The 14,193-nt window shown below is 36.7% G+C and overlaps 1 protein-coding gene across 1 annotated transcript in view; it reads right to left on the bottom strand.

The window, feature by feature from the left end:
* Positions 1 to 14,193, bottom strand: part of ABCA13 (ATP binding cassette subfamily A member 13) — a 169,957-nt gene that overhangs the window by 3,545 nt on the left and 152,219 nt on the right. The window contains 1 exon segment of the mRNA XM_030964165.1: positions 12,435 to 12,527. Coding sequence (XP_030820025.1) covers positions 12,435 to 12,527 — 93 coding nt within the window.

Here is a 14,193-nt window from a genome sequence, read left to right as displayed (position 1 = left end):
GGGAAAAACACCAGCGGGAAGCCACATCAGAAGAGCTTTCCACTGCCACTGCTCTTCCCTGTTGCCAGTAAGCAAGGGAAAGACAGAGCTGAAAGGGGGACAGGGAGCTTGGACAGCACTGCCCATGTCTCCTCAGAAATCTGTCACCTCCTCTCTCTTTCCACTGACCACTAGTCCCACATCCTTCATTCCAGCATAACTCCCTTTTCTTCCTTCTCCAGGGTGGCAATTGCTCATTGCCAAACCCTTTATTCCGGTGGTTTGGTTCCTAGTGATTACCACTGTGACAAGCCCTTGTGCTAAAACCCTCCTCTCTCGTATCTTTCCTGTGTGCAGCTCATGATTCAGGGCAGCAGCTGGCTTAATTGGGTCTGACTGGTGAGAGGCACATTTTCATGTCATCAAAGCAGAGCATATATCACAGCACACTCTACAATGCTGCCCTATTTCAATACATTAAAAAAGTCTACAGATTATCAATCAAAAGCTAGAAAGAACTATTTTGAGATATATGTCCAGTTTAACCAGTGCATGAATGATTCCCAGCCAAATATTTCACATGAAACGCCACATGTTCCTCACCTATAATAAGTATACAGCAATGTAAGTGCTTTAACTTTTATTTTGCATTGAGTCAGAAACTCTGTTGTTATAAAGTAAAAATCGGCATCGATTTAAGAGCAATGCAAGTTTCCACAAGGAAAAAATAGACTGCAGATTTGATTCTATTAAGAATTTCACATGAATTCAAAATACAATTTCCAATGATCTCAAACAAAAATTCCAACTTTTTATGTAGCACAAAACAGTGGCAGCTTCTGCACAAAGATGAAAAAACCCATCACAGATAAATGAGAGTAAGGTTTTTAGCCTTTGGTTGTTTGTGGGGTTTTTGGGGTGTTGGTTTGTTGTTTTTTGTTTTGTTGCTGTTGTTGGGTTTTTTCTTTGGTTGGGTTCATTTCTTTGGTTTGTTTATTTTTTATTGTAGTCAAATGCAACCACTGAACTACTTGAAATGGTGTAAGAAACGTCCTGATGCAGTGACCTGTCTGTTGGTTCCTGAAGGATGTCTCATGAACTAAATTGTATTGAGTCCAGACAGCAGGGTACTAAATATTTACTGGAGAGTGTAGCCTGACAGACAAACAATGCTGATTCATCAGAGATCCAGAATTAGGTGGAATCCAAAGCAGTGTCTGGCAGATTTGCTTTGCAATGATTTACTAAGTTTTAAATAGATCTCTAATTAAATATTTTAAATGCATAGCATCATCCCTGAAAAAAATACATGCGACAATAAAAAAAGTTGTTACAAAGATGGATATAGTTAACAAGGGTATTCAATTTAGTTGACAGCTAACCTGAGGCAACATTTTACAAGAGATCATTGATTCTGATCATTTTTTTTGGCATTTCTATACAATGGCCATTGAATTACAGTTTGAAAAATGGTGGTTTATGGAGACATTCAACAGTCTCATAAAATGAAATTGCTGTATGCAATGAAGTTTCCAAAGAAAATGAATCAAAATTCTGATTAGCAAAGACAGAGGAGTCTGTGCAGCTTTGGTTTAGTTCTAAATTGTAAATGGCATAAGTGCCAGCATAGCACCAATAAAAAACTTTAAAAGATTTTCTTCTTTTGGCTAGTCGAGTTATGATGCTTCTATACCTTGATTTTATACTTCATTTTAGTACAAGAGTTCCCCATATCGAGTGAGCTGATCAACAATAAACATTTCCCCCTGCTATAATCAGCAAGCTGCTTTTGGCAGTGCACTGAGGAAATGGAAACTGAGTTGACCATTTTGTTCATTCTGTTTTCCTCTCTTTCAGACAATTCAATTAATTCAGAAACACAAAGTGGAATTACAGAGGAAACCACAATCTGGTTTGATTAGCACTGTTAGCATCAAACCTTTAGCACCTGAGACCTCAAGACCTAAAGAGGAAGACATAATCATTAGAATGGCCTAAGTTGAGCCAGCAGACTCATTCAGCAGCCATCTGCTGCAAAAGATTCTTCATTTCTTCATAGCGATTCAACAGAGAACACTTCATGCACTACCATGTTACTTTAACTACACCTGCACTTCTATTTTTGTATAAACAAACACACAAAACCAAATATTCTAACAAAATGAAATATTTTTCTTCTCCATATCCTTCCACTTCTTCCTCAGTCAAACTCCTAGTTCATGCTCGACTTTCACCTCATTAGTGGTTCTGGGAGTACATCTTATTGAGTGTTTTTTCTGTTAAAATGCCAACATGAGACTGAAGCTAAAATATAAATTCTCAAATTAACTGTAAACTAATTAACTTGACTATTTAAAGACAGCAACAGCTGCAGAAGACGGAGCTTAGCAAAAACTATAAGTCCACACTTCTAATTTACATAGGTCCTCAAGGTATCTGAGCACTCGGGTAACAAGGAAGCAAAAGGAACATAAAAAGGTAGCAAGAAATGGAAATATTTCCATGCCAGGAATTACTAAATAGGCTAAAACTTTTCACCATGAAAGAAAGATGATGAGGCAGTCAAAAGATATTTTTAGGGAGCCCAGAATCATGACTTAACAACAAAAATAAGAAATAACTCTTCACTCACGTGTTTCTCAAGCAAGAGCAGGGGTCATAGAGTTAAATTACAGGAAAAGAAATGCCAATTCAGTAAGATGAAATAATCTTCCTTACACTATGTAGAGAACCTGTACAACGCATTGACATGGAATGTGCTAGATGTCAGAACTTGACATAAGCTGAATGAGAGACCAGAAAAACTCATGGTGGGGATCCACTAAAATCACTTCTGACTTAAGAACCCTCTAAAAAAGAAACTGCTGGAGGCAGTTGAGTAATGTGGTGAAGTATCTTGTTTATCTTGTTCCTGTACTTTTCCCTTTTGATCACTTTCAGAGAGAGAATACTGTGCTAGCAGGTGTATGATCTGATCTCAGGCTTCTTTTGGCATAAATACCCCCAAGAGGAAGTCAGCCAGGGTAAATCACCCGAATGGTTCCACAGCTCTTGGAAGTTTTGCAGCCCCACAGCCACACTTCCAGCAGTACAAAAATAGTTTATGTAAATTGACTTCATATATGTGTCTACACAAGCTCCAAGTCACACACTGAAATAAAGTGTAACCAAATCTAAACTGAGGAAGTCCTCTGGATACTTTCCTGATCCTCTTTTAACCTTGCAGTGTAATGGAAGTGGATTTAGTGGCCCAAAGGCTGAAAATTCTCATGAATACCAAGGAAAGGAGCTGCCACTTGGGGCAGGGTAGCTTCTCAATGTTCCCTTCTGCCCATTCCTTGGGGGTCCTGGCTCAGAGTTTTGAATGGGGACAGGAGCCCCTGCTGAAACACAGCTGAGCCTGCATTTGGTCACAAGGAGTCCCTGGAGGAGTTAACCCAATAGATTTTCTTAAGCTTGAGCCATGAAAACCTGTTTTATGTGAAGGGTGAAAAAGTACATTATCATCAGACTTCTATTTGCTTAAAAATAAAAAATCTGTATTTTCATTTAAAAGGCTTAAGAGTTTGCTCAAATGAACAAAACTAAACTTTGAAACCACTGTTTTAAGTTGCAGCAGGTCCAGCATAAACAGCTCATCAAATCACACTCTTCCCAAAGCCTATTTACCAACTCTTCTATCCCCCAGTGAAATTTGCTGAATGTAGACTCAGGAAATGAAGAACATGGCCCCATTTCCTAAACTTTGAGGAATAAGAAGAGCATCTAATCACCCATATGCTTTTCTTCCCCACTAATTAAAGAGTACATTTCCTGGACAATGTTGTGCTATATTTATACATATATTCACATCAAAAAACTGCAGCTCACAGAAAGTTTACTGATTGAAATATAATGTGCATACTTTGTGTATGCACTAGTTCAATCAAAAGACTGCTTCAAAATAACATTATTGGATAAAAAAATAGAAATAGTAAAGAGAACATTGGCACTTAATGTCTGCAAGGAATTGCATCTTTTAGAATATGTGCCATAAATCAAAGAGAGGGAATAATATTGTACTGTGCTGTTTATCCCTCTGCTTTGGTTTACATTCATTTGCAGGCAGACATGGTTCTACTTTCCCTAAGTGAATAGAATCACGGAATCATTTAAGCTAAAATAAGCCTCATCTAGGCAAGGTAACTTAGTTACACCAGTTTAATTGCTGAAGCATGGGATACAGATCCAGGTCATTCCTCTCACAGCTTTAGACACAAATACAATTTACAAACAGAACAAATCCTGAACAACGTTGAAAACAAAACACTTTGAAAAACATTGGGAAAAAAGAAAATAAAATTTAAATAAAATTATTAAAACAAATTAATCACACTTTAAGACAATTTTAAATCACACAATGTATTTAATTGTTTCATCCATTAAAAAAAAGCAAGTCAATACCAAGGAAAAAAAGTTAATTTTTTTTAAAAACTTGTATTCTTAATGCTAAAAATTGTATTTGCAATTCATTTAGAATACAATGCTAATACTTGTATTTTTAAATGCTAAAATCAAATGCAAATACCCTGTCACTTTTTAAATGGGATTTCCTTTTGCATTTATTCAGAACCTCAACCTTGCTGAACAGATAAACTTGATTAGATGCAAACAAACAGACATAAATAAATTATAACGTCTCTCTTCCATGTACTATTCATAGAGTTTGTTTCATCATTTTTTAAGTAATCATGACTTTTCCAAGGTAATAATAGAAATAAAAAAACAGTTATTAAAATGATGACTAACACTTGTTCAGGTATATTGTACATGAACTATTTGTTCACACACACTCAGGCTTTCATATCAAACCATCTAAAGTTAATTTCTGTATTCAATATTTTAATTGTCATTACAGAGACAGTCCCAGATTATAAGCAGTGAGGGTACAAATTTGCCTTGCTCTCTGTGCACTTGTAAATTCTTAGGTGTGATTTCCAAATATGTGGTGAAACCCTAAAAAAATCTCAATAATTGTTTAAACAGGTAACACATAAAAATCTCTCCATATTTGTGCTTGTTTTTCTGCACATACTGCCAAGTATCAGGTTTTTTTTTATTCTTGCATTATTTATATATTTCACTCCCAGAGAAACAGGAGCAGCCGTGCAGTAATCCTGTGTAAAGCTGATGGTACAGCCTATAAAAAACCCAAACTATTTCCTCAAATCAACTTCTTGGGCTCAGCAGTGAAAAAAGCAGGAGTAAGTAACATTATCACTGTGTTACTATGACTGGGTTTGCCTGTACTGATTTTTAATAGCATAATAATCAATATATTACACACTAAAATCTCTACTAAAAGACCTTATCAACACCTCAAGGTCAAATCTCAAGCTAAAAAGTGTTTAATAGAGACAAGATGTAAAATTAAAAATTAAACCACAGTTATATTTGCTTTATGCAATGAACATCAATTACATCATCACACAGCACCTTGTAATGAAATTCCTATTGTGAATGCCTTACAAGATACACTGGATGTACCTGCTCAGACAAGTGGCTTTATTTACTGCAATGCCTAGAAAATGTTGCAAATGAGACCACAAATTGATGAGAGAAGGGACAAGAAAGGGAAGAGAGTGCTTCATGATTCTGGAACACCCTGGGGAACCAAATCTTAACTTTTCATCTTCATACACCTGTGTGGTCTGTGGTGACTCACTTTCTTTAGTGCTTTCCTGTCTTTTTAAGGGCCTGCCTGGAAACCAAGGGCTCCAGTTGGCAGGGGGAACTCACAGTACCTTCTGGAACACCCACAGCTACAGCTGAAGTTAACTGAAGTTTTGCTTTGAATGCAATGTTGAACAAATGTAAAATATTTAGTCATAAACTGCTCAGATGGACTACCCAAACCTTTTTAACTTAGCACCAATCTTTGGTTACTCCTCTATAAAATGGAAGTAATTATTTCAAATCAAGTTTCCCAGAACTTGCTGTGGAAAACAAAGATGTTGATGTTTGTGAAGCCCTGATCCAATAAATGCTGATAATACTATATTTAAGAACAGGTTTGAAAAACTCCTAGTAAAACACATACTATTAAGCAGCTGCTGCTGATTTAATGATTTATTTAGAGATACAATACAGCATCCTGTCAAAAACAGTATAAAAATGACCAAAAAAAAGGCATTCTAATGCACATGCACAGTAGGGCTGAATAAATATTGTACAAAGTTTTAGGAGAGGTCAAAAGATATTGTTCATTCCTGAACTCTTAATCTGTGTGGCTTTTTAAGTTTTAAGAACTTTTTTTCTTCAAATTTTCCTCTTGAAAGACAAACTAATAGCTATGTTACATGATTACATATCCACTGCCTTAATGCATTTTTCATGTACAAAAGGAAGGCTTTCTATTGGTCAAGAAGAATGAAAATTATTTAAATTTTTTATATTGTATAGCATGTAAGGAGCTTATTGCTAGTATGTCAATTAATAACACTGCGTCCACTAAAGGCTGAAATATTGATAAGAACTTTAATTTTAATCCTCTCTTTTCCATATAAGAAAACTACACATGTAGGTTTGAGGAAAGCAATAAAATATTCTCAATCAGCCTTTAAAAAAAAGAGTAAAATATGAATGGTCTACCAACATATTTTCCATTATACATCTTTAAGTGCACAGATAAGACTTGCAGACCCCTTTAATCCTCCCTGGGCTGAGAGAAAAGGACAGAGTGAGAATACATAGAGGAACAACATGAAGACACCAAGGTCAGTGAAGAAAGAGTCAAGTCCCATATAGGAGGGATGAGGAGATGCCTTGACTTTGGGGCTGAAATCCTCTTGTAAAGCTATGAGAAGAATGTAACTGACACATCAGACTCTTTTCCCCTGTAACTCATTGAAAGTATGGGGAGATGAAGTGTTCAAATTGTAGATATGAGAAAAGGCATCTGTGCTAAAGTAAGCTGATGTTGACGTAGCTGTGATCCCATGAGAAGTTTGAACAGAGAGAGCAAGAAGAGTGCTGAAGATCCTTTGCCCCCAGGGAAAGATCTCTGTTCTCAGAGATAAAGATGATCTCAGAAATAGATAAAGAGAACCTTTGCTCTTGAACAGCTCATACTTAAAATAGAACCCCATAAGTTGACATGGCCCATAAATGCAGCTGTGGGAAAGCTGTGAAAGATGGGACGAACTTCACAATTTCAGATTTCCGTGCAGCTGCTATTCATGGAAATTAAAAGCCATGAGAAAACTGTTTTCTTGTGGAGAAGTCTCCATAAATTGACAAGAGTGACTCCACTCCCTCTTCACTTGGGACTCCAAGCTGAATAAAAACTATTCTAGAGATGATAAACTGACTGAATTTCTTCTGTACATCATTAGAAGGAAAGAAATAAGTTGGGGGCCAGGGAGGAGGGGAAGTGTTCTGAAGATTTTATTCTAATTCTTATTTCTGTTTATAAAGTTTTCTTTGTATCTTTTTAAAGTTTTGGTCCTGCTTTGCCTTCTTCCTAATCCTATCTCACAGTAGGAAATGAATAAGTGTATTCTAGTGAGTGCACTGTTGTTTGGCCAGCACCGAACCCACCACATTAATTGGTGCATTGGCCAGGAAATCTCAAATTGGCAAATCAAAACCACTACCCAGCTATAGCAAATGAATTAATTGTTGAGTAATTTAATCAGATGGCTTGCTGATAAAATTTGAGAGAAGACTTGATGTCCAGCACCTGACAAATTGGTATGGGTTTTTCTGATATGAGATGTCTGTCCAGATGGCCCTAGAATGAAGGATAATATTCAAAATGTTGTTCTCAGAGAACTGGCCAGCTGTATCTCGCATGAAAATGCTTTTGTGAATTTTTAAAAAAAGCATTAAGTATAATGGAGAATACTGAAGAGAGCATTTAAATGTAATCCATTCACAATTTAGAGTAATTGACTCCGTTGGCAGGAGTTGTCTGAAATTAGGCTTTAATGGGCACAACTGTTAACACATCAATCTCAGACAAACTACATCTAGAACTAAGATGCTAACTTTTTGAAAATTGCCCTTCAGTTTGTTCTTCTACCCAATACATTTCTTGATATTGTTTATAAATTTGCCACCTACAATAAAAAAGTCTTTATATAGAAGTTTAACCGTTATTAATCTGCTGATAAACATCTGTAGATACTTTAAATCTGTTTAAACATATATAAATATAGTCAAGGTTCAGCAGCTGAGAGCAGAAACCCAAACACTGACATTTGTAGTGAGAAGACATTTTGGGAACAGCATTTTCTGACAGGCTTGCAGAAGGTCTGGAAAAATGGAACAAGTCTCGCACGTTAGAAGCAGCATCACTTTTTATATCCCTATGAAGCATTTATGTTTCACATTAGCATTTCCTGGAGTTCACCCATACCCTTCACAGCAGAATTTTGTCCTGCCATCTGACAAAGCTGTACTCAGTCCACAATTATGATCTTTCACATCTGCCAAGGGCTGAAAGTGTAGCCAGAGAGAAAGAGCTGAATCCTTGAACTCTCCAGCACAGCAAAGAAGCAAATTTAACAGGGCCCCAAAGAAGACCTATTAAACCTTCATCACATATCCATCAAAAAGGTGATCATAATCTGGACTCTATAGGCTGGAGTGGTACTGAAGAATAAACAAATGAAACAATTTTGAGGACTTCCATCAAGACAGAATTCAACAAGAAGGGAAGAAAGAATGACATTTTAGTACAGGTGCCTACATTTAGAAGAGGAAGAAAATTCTTGAGACATACTAATAAAATCACATGTAGTATGATTTTACATATGAAATCATATGTAAATATGCTTCTATTTCTTACAGTACAGGATTTAGTCTTTTATAAATAAAATCTGTATGAAAGTTTTCTTTGGTTTAAGTATTCATATAGTGGTTAGATTTATCTCCTTGCAATCTTCAAAGTCAGATCAGGACACTTGTTGATTTTAAAATATTTGTTCAATTTGATTTGTAAATACAAATTGAAAACACACTTAAGGATATCAAGAACTGCTTATAAATAAGAACAATTTTTAAAAAACAAGCTGTAAAATCTAACAAAAAACCAATGATAATCTACAACTATCACCCCATTAATATATTTTAGTACCATTCTTTCCTTTAATATGAATGTGTATATTACTAGCCTGATTCATTCACACACAGCACAAAAAAAACACCATCCAAAAATACAAACTTTTAGAGTATTGGTATTTAGATTAAATCAGATGCAACAAAATCAATTTTGTTTATGCTTTTCCTTATATTACTTCATGAAACAATTTTTTTTTAAACAAAATGTAAGAGGTGATGAGTGTTTTACTGTGAGATGGTGCATGGGACGAATATAGTAAAGAGAGATAATTGCAGGAAAACCCTGAAACATCAGGAAATTATTGTTGATTATATCGGTAGTGGTGGCTGTTGAGGAAAACATCCATCCTTCCAGGTAGATATTTCTTAATAGCAGCTTAGATTTACTAATCCTTGTGGTCTACCACTTTAGAAGAAACAGTATTTTGCTCTGTATGGCAATGAGAATGACAGGGCTATTAAATCATAGGAAAACTGGAAGGAAGGAATCACTCAATACTCTTCCAAGTCCTGGAATCTTTTCAGGAAGTTCACAGGTAGAGCAGAAAGTGAGAAGATGAAGATTTTAAAATTATTTAAAGCTTCATTGTTTCAATGGATTTCTTTGGAATTCTGCTTCTCTGCCCCTTCCCCGCCTCATGTAGATGGAGGCATCCTCCATATGGTACAAGGTAGTGTACCAGGAAATGTCTTCAAGCAAGTTTGGAACTTTATTGGCACAGAATCTACAATGCTTTTTAATCTCCTAACAATTACTTTAAGTGTTAGGTGTGTGATAGACTGGGTTTTATGATAAAGGATCATATTGGCAAGCATTGGAGAGATGTTTGGAAGCTAGACTAAGCAACAAAATAACAGGAGTACAAGAACAGTTTTTGACATCTTCCTAGCACTTGTCAAAAGATTTCCAATGAAAACATTGAAATGTCTTTTCTGAAAGCTTTAGCAGGTGTGTCTGTCATGCTTTAAGACTGTGCTCTCTACAGTGGTTTTGTTTTTCCAGCCAAGAAAATGTATCAGCAGTGAGAGAAAATTCAGAAAACGGTATTATTTTAATTAAATCCTTTGATAAAGCTCATGGCTATTTTTTCTTAACAGAGGGTTCTAAAGTTTTAAAAACATTCAATAGGTTCCTGAACAGTTAGCATGGAGAATTTGGAGACCAAGTCAATCAATAAGCTAGGAGTTAAAGGGATTTTAGTTCTGTCTTAAATGAAAAATCTTCATGCAGCTTGAACTACACAGTTTGTATAGAAAGTCTCAGCAATATTGATCTCAAGTGAATATATTTTCCCATGTGAAGGTCACTGATGGACATATATTAAAAAACTGCCATGGAACACAAGCCTGCTGACAGTATGAAATATTCTTAATACAGAAAAGGTGCACTTTTTACAAAGTTACAACAATTAAAATAAATAATTGTTATGAACATGACTGTCAAATATTCTTACTATGACCTTGCTTTAGAGAGTTTGAAAGAGGCATTCATAAAGCCTTGATTCCAGGATGGCTGATCTGTGACTATCTCTATAGTCCTAACAGTACTAGTATCATCTCAATAAGAAGTACTATGACATTTCCAGCAGGATACTTCTGCACTGATTTACTAACTGTGATCTGAAAGAAGTTTATCTACAGAGGCACTGCAGCAAATTGAGAAATGACTGCCTTATTTATATGAATACGGTGCATGCTTATGAGTATGCTTTTGATGTCTTGTTTCCATGAGAGGGAAGATAGAAAGATGCTGCTAAAGGAAGCTTCAGAAGTGTCAAAAAAATTACAAAGTCACTGATAAGATAAAGGGAAAGGTAGCCTTCGTGGACTGTCTGATTTTGCCCTCTCAAGGTCAAGCTGACAAGACAGAGACATGTACTCAATCCAGAGGATCTGAAACATAAAAAGTGAAGACTCACATTCATCCCAGCTAACTTTATACACTCAACTGAAGTGCCCAAGTAATACCAATTTTCCTGAGTGGGGGGGACACACATCTTCAAAAAGCATTTTCACCTGTCTAAGATCTGCACTGTCCTCTACATACTGAGTTACACTGTCCTTTATATATGATCTGTTTCTCATAAAAAAAGAAATAAAGGATGCCTCCACACTCACTAATCTACTCCAGCCAGCGAGACAACCGGCCATTCTGCCCTAGGAAATTTGGGAAGGGACAAGATGGCAAAGGCAAAGACCGAGATATGAAAGACGAAGAAACTGCTGCCAATCAATTGACTTCTCATGCCTCCAGAAACTGAAGCAAATAGGCACTGAAATGTGTGCAAACATGAAAAGAAGGATACAATCACACAGAATCATCAGAATTAGAGATGCAGATACCAATGTTTTTTCCTCTATCTGGATTGTAATATCTCTAACTGAAAGTTTACCTTCATGAAAAAAACTTGTAAGGAGGGAGCTAGTGTGGGTCAGGCCCATCTTGCTAATGCAGCTATGAAGCAAGGATCTATGGTTCTACCCAAAGGGAAGGCCAGAAAACCAAAAGGGTTGCCACAGCTCAAGAAGTTGTCCCAAGCACATAACTTCTGCCTTATAAGCATGGCAGACAATTCCAAAGCATTTCTGTAGAGCTTGTTCCCAATAGCAAGTGCATCTGCACTTAAGAGAGCTAAGTGCTGAGCAAGTACAAAGCAGTGTAGCTTTGCTGCTTGTAAATGAGCTGTATCATCTTACACAGCTGACTGTCTGCGTGTCCTAACAATTACATTTACAACTGAATGTAAATGTCCTAGCTATAAGTTGCAGCGACTTTCCCCTCAGCTTCCAATCCTGTTTCCTTTATTGTGGTTTGAGCACATCCTCAGAATTAAACATTCTCATTAATAGATATTAAATCAACTCATGAGCAGAGTTCAAACAGAAAAGAGGCTTATGCACACCAGGAAAAGGATGCAGAAAACAGCATAAATATCTGCAATTGTCAGTGAATTTGGTAGGGAGCAGAGAGAGTTCAAAGTAGATGTTCGTACTGGCTGCTGACCCGTTAAAAATGCTTCTTTCTGCTATGAAAAACCCTCAGAAGGAACCAAATGGTATTTCATTGCCATGTCGTAGTCTCACAATGTATTCTTTAGATTATGTGAAGTGCTTCATTTTAGATGCAGATCTGTCTCTTTCAATTATCAATGCAGACTACAAAGCATTTCAGCAATGTCATATGTCAATTTAGCTTGCTAAGTTATCCTAATTGGCTCTTTTTTAAATTCAGTGACAGCAGGAAAAAGATGTTCCTAGCAGTCATAAGTGCTTATGCCTTAGCACTACTAAAGCATCTAGCCAGCTCTTAGACTGAATAAAGATGCAGAAGATTTGATGTTGATGCATAATACCTGTTTTTAATGTGCTGGGGAGAGCCAAGACACTTGAAAGCTCCATTGACCATAATAGCAAGCCTTGTGCAGAGAGCTTCACATTCTTCCATACTGCGAAATAAATCAAGGGGAAAAAACCAAACAATTAGTAGTGAAAACAGAGAACATTATTTATACCTAGCTTTAGTTAAAGTGGAATAATCTGGGCAGATGCAAAACCTTCAGCTTCAAAGGGCGATAGTCAAAGTTATAACCCTAATCAGTATGAACCAAAAGCTGTTACCACATGACAGCTAGAAGAGAGCCTTAAACCATCATTTATATTTTAGTCCATACCTTATTGGACAATTCTGATCAGAATATAAAGGTATCATTACCACAGGCAAATGCCTCATAAGCAATCTCAGGAATGCCCCTGATGGAGTCATGAACTCTGTTATTCTCTTTAATACGTGCTCATGGTTATTCTAAGCTAAAGGATAAAGGGAGAAGAAGGAAAAGCTTGCTCAGCCTTTCTTTTGTATAGCACATGGCCTTGAAAAATTTACCCTTAGCCTGATTGCAGGACAGAAGCCAATCCAAACTGCTACAATCCAAACAGAATTCAGGAAATGGAAATGCATCTCAATAGAAAAGCAGGGTCCTCCTATATGTGACTGCTTCAGATGATAAATAATAGCTTTGACTTGTAAAACTTATGGCAGATGGGCTGTTACCCTTCATATTATGCAGAATTGTGTAAGCAGCTCTTTCACAGGAGCATTTTAGACATAAGGAACCAGTCAGGACACACCCATCATCCCAAAGAGGACTCAAAGATGCTTGGTGTTCCAATAATTCTCTGTGTGCCCTCCCCAGCCCTTCTGAGACAGCTAAACAAGAGATGTCTCATGTGCCTCAGCCATTGGACAGTCCAAATCAAAGTGCTTTGACTGAAAAAACATTGGCAATTAAGTACTGCCCTAGGAACAATTTCTTTATAATGAGACAGGGCTGTGGTGAGAACTGTGATGTCTGAGACTGACAGGGAGAGAGCTGACACATCTTCCCACAAATCAGGAAATTCACTGAATAACTCCTAATGCTCCTCTTGGCATAATGCTCCCCAGCTGTGGCAAAATTACACAAATTTAGGGCTCTAGGGACAGTTGATAAAGCTTCACTCCTGCCCAGTAAAAACAGAAGTTTTGTCTCAGATTTGTAAGTAAAAAAATTGTCTCGGGAAAGTAGGTAAACAGCCCTCAAAACCCGTTTTTTACACAGTAAACCCTCTCCATACCTTACACATGTACTTGCTGACATGTATGAAAGTTCACTTCATATGTAAAATTCCTGTACTTGTATAAGTAAATAATCTCAAAGCCCCAGTGGCCTTCAGAAAATAGTATAAATAGCTTAAAATAATTTCTCCTTCTTCACCCTGGCACAATAATATGAACAGTAACACTGTACTTATTGTCTTCTTCAAGTCATTCATTTGTAGAGCTAAATGTGTGGTTAGTACAATTTGATGGATTTTGTTTGTTTACATTATATTAGTAATGAGATCACAGGTCTCTTCTATTTAGCTGGCATTTGACAACTAAAGGTTCTTATACTGGGCTGAAAAGTCAAAGCATGTTTTTTCCTGAAAATCACTGAGCTGAACTCACAGTGTATAACCCACTTTCCCTAAATGAGCATGCTGGTAAGCACTTGGCCATCAAACACAGGTACATGAATTTTAAAATTCAGCTTCCACAAATAAAACACTAAAAAACTTTTGGAGAATTGTTCC

The sequence above is a fragment of the Camarhynchus parvulus genome, chromosome 2 (assembly GCF_901933205.1).
Source record: "Camarhynchus parvulus chromosome 2, STF_HiC, whole genome shotgun sequence".
Classification (NCBI taxonomy): domain Eukaryota; kingdom Metazoa; phylum Chordata; class Aves; order Passeriformes; family Thraupidae; genus Camarhynchus; species Camarhynchus parvulus.
Note: the sequence above shows the minus strand (reverse complement) of the source record. Positions and strands in the feature narration are given on the sequence as shown.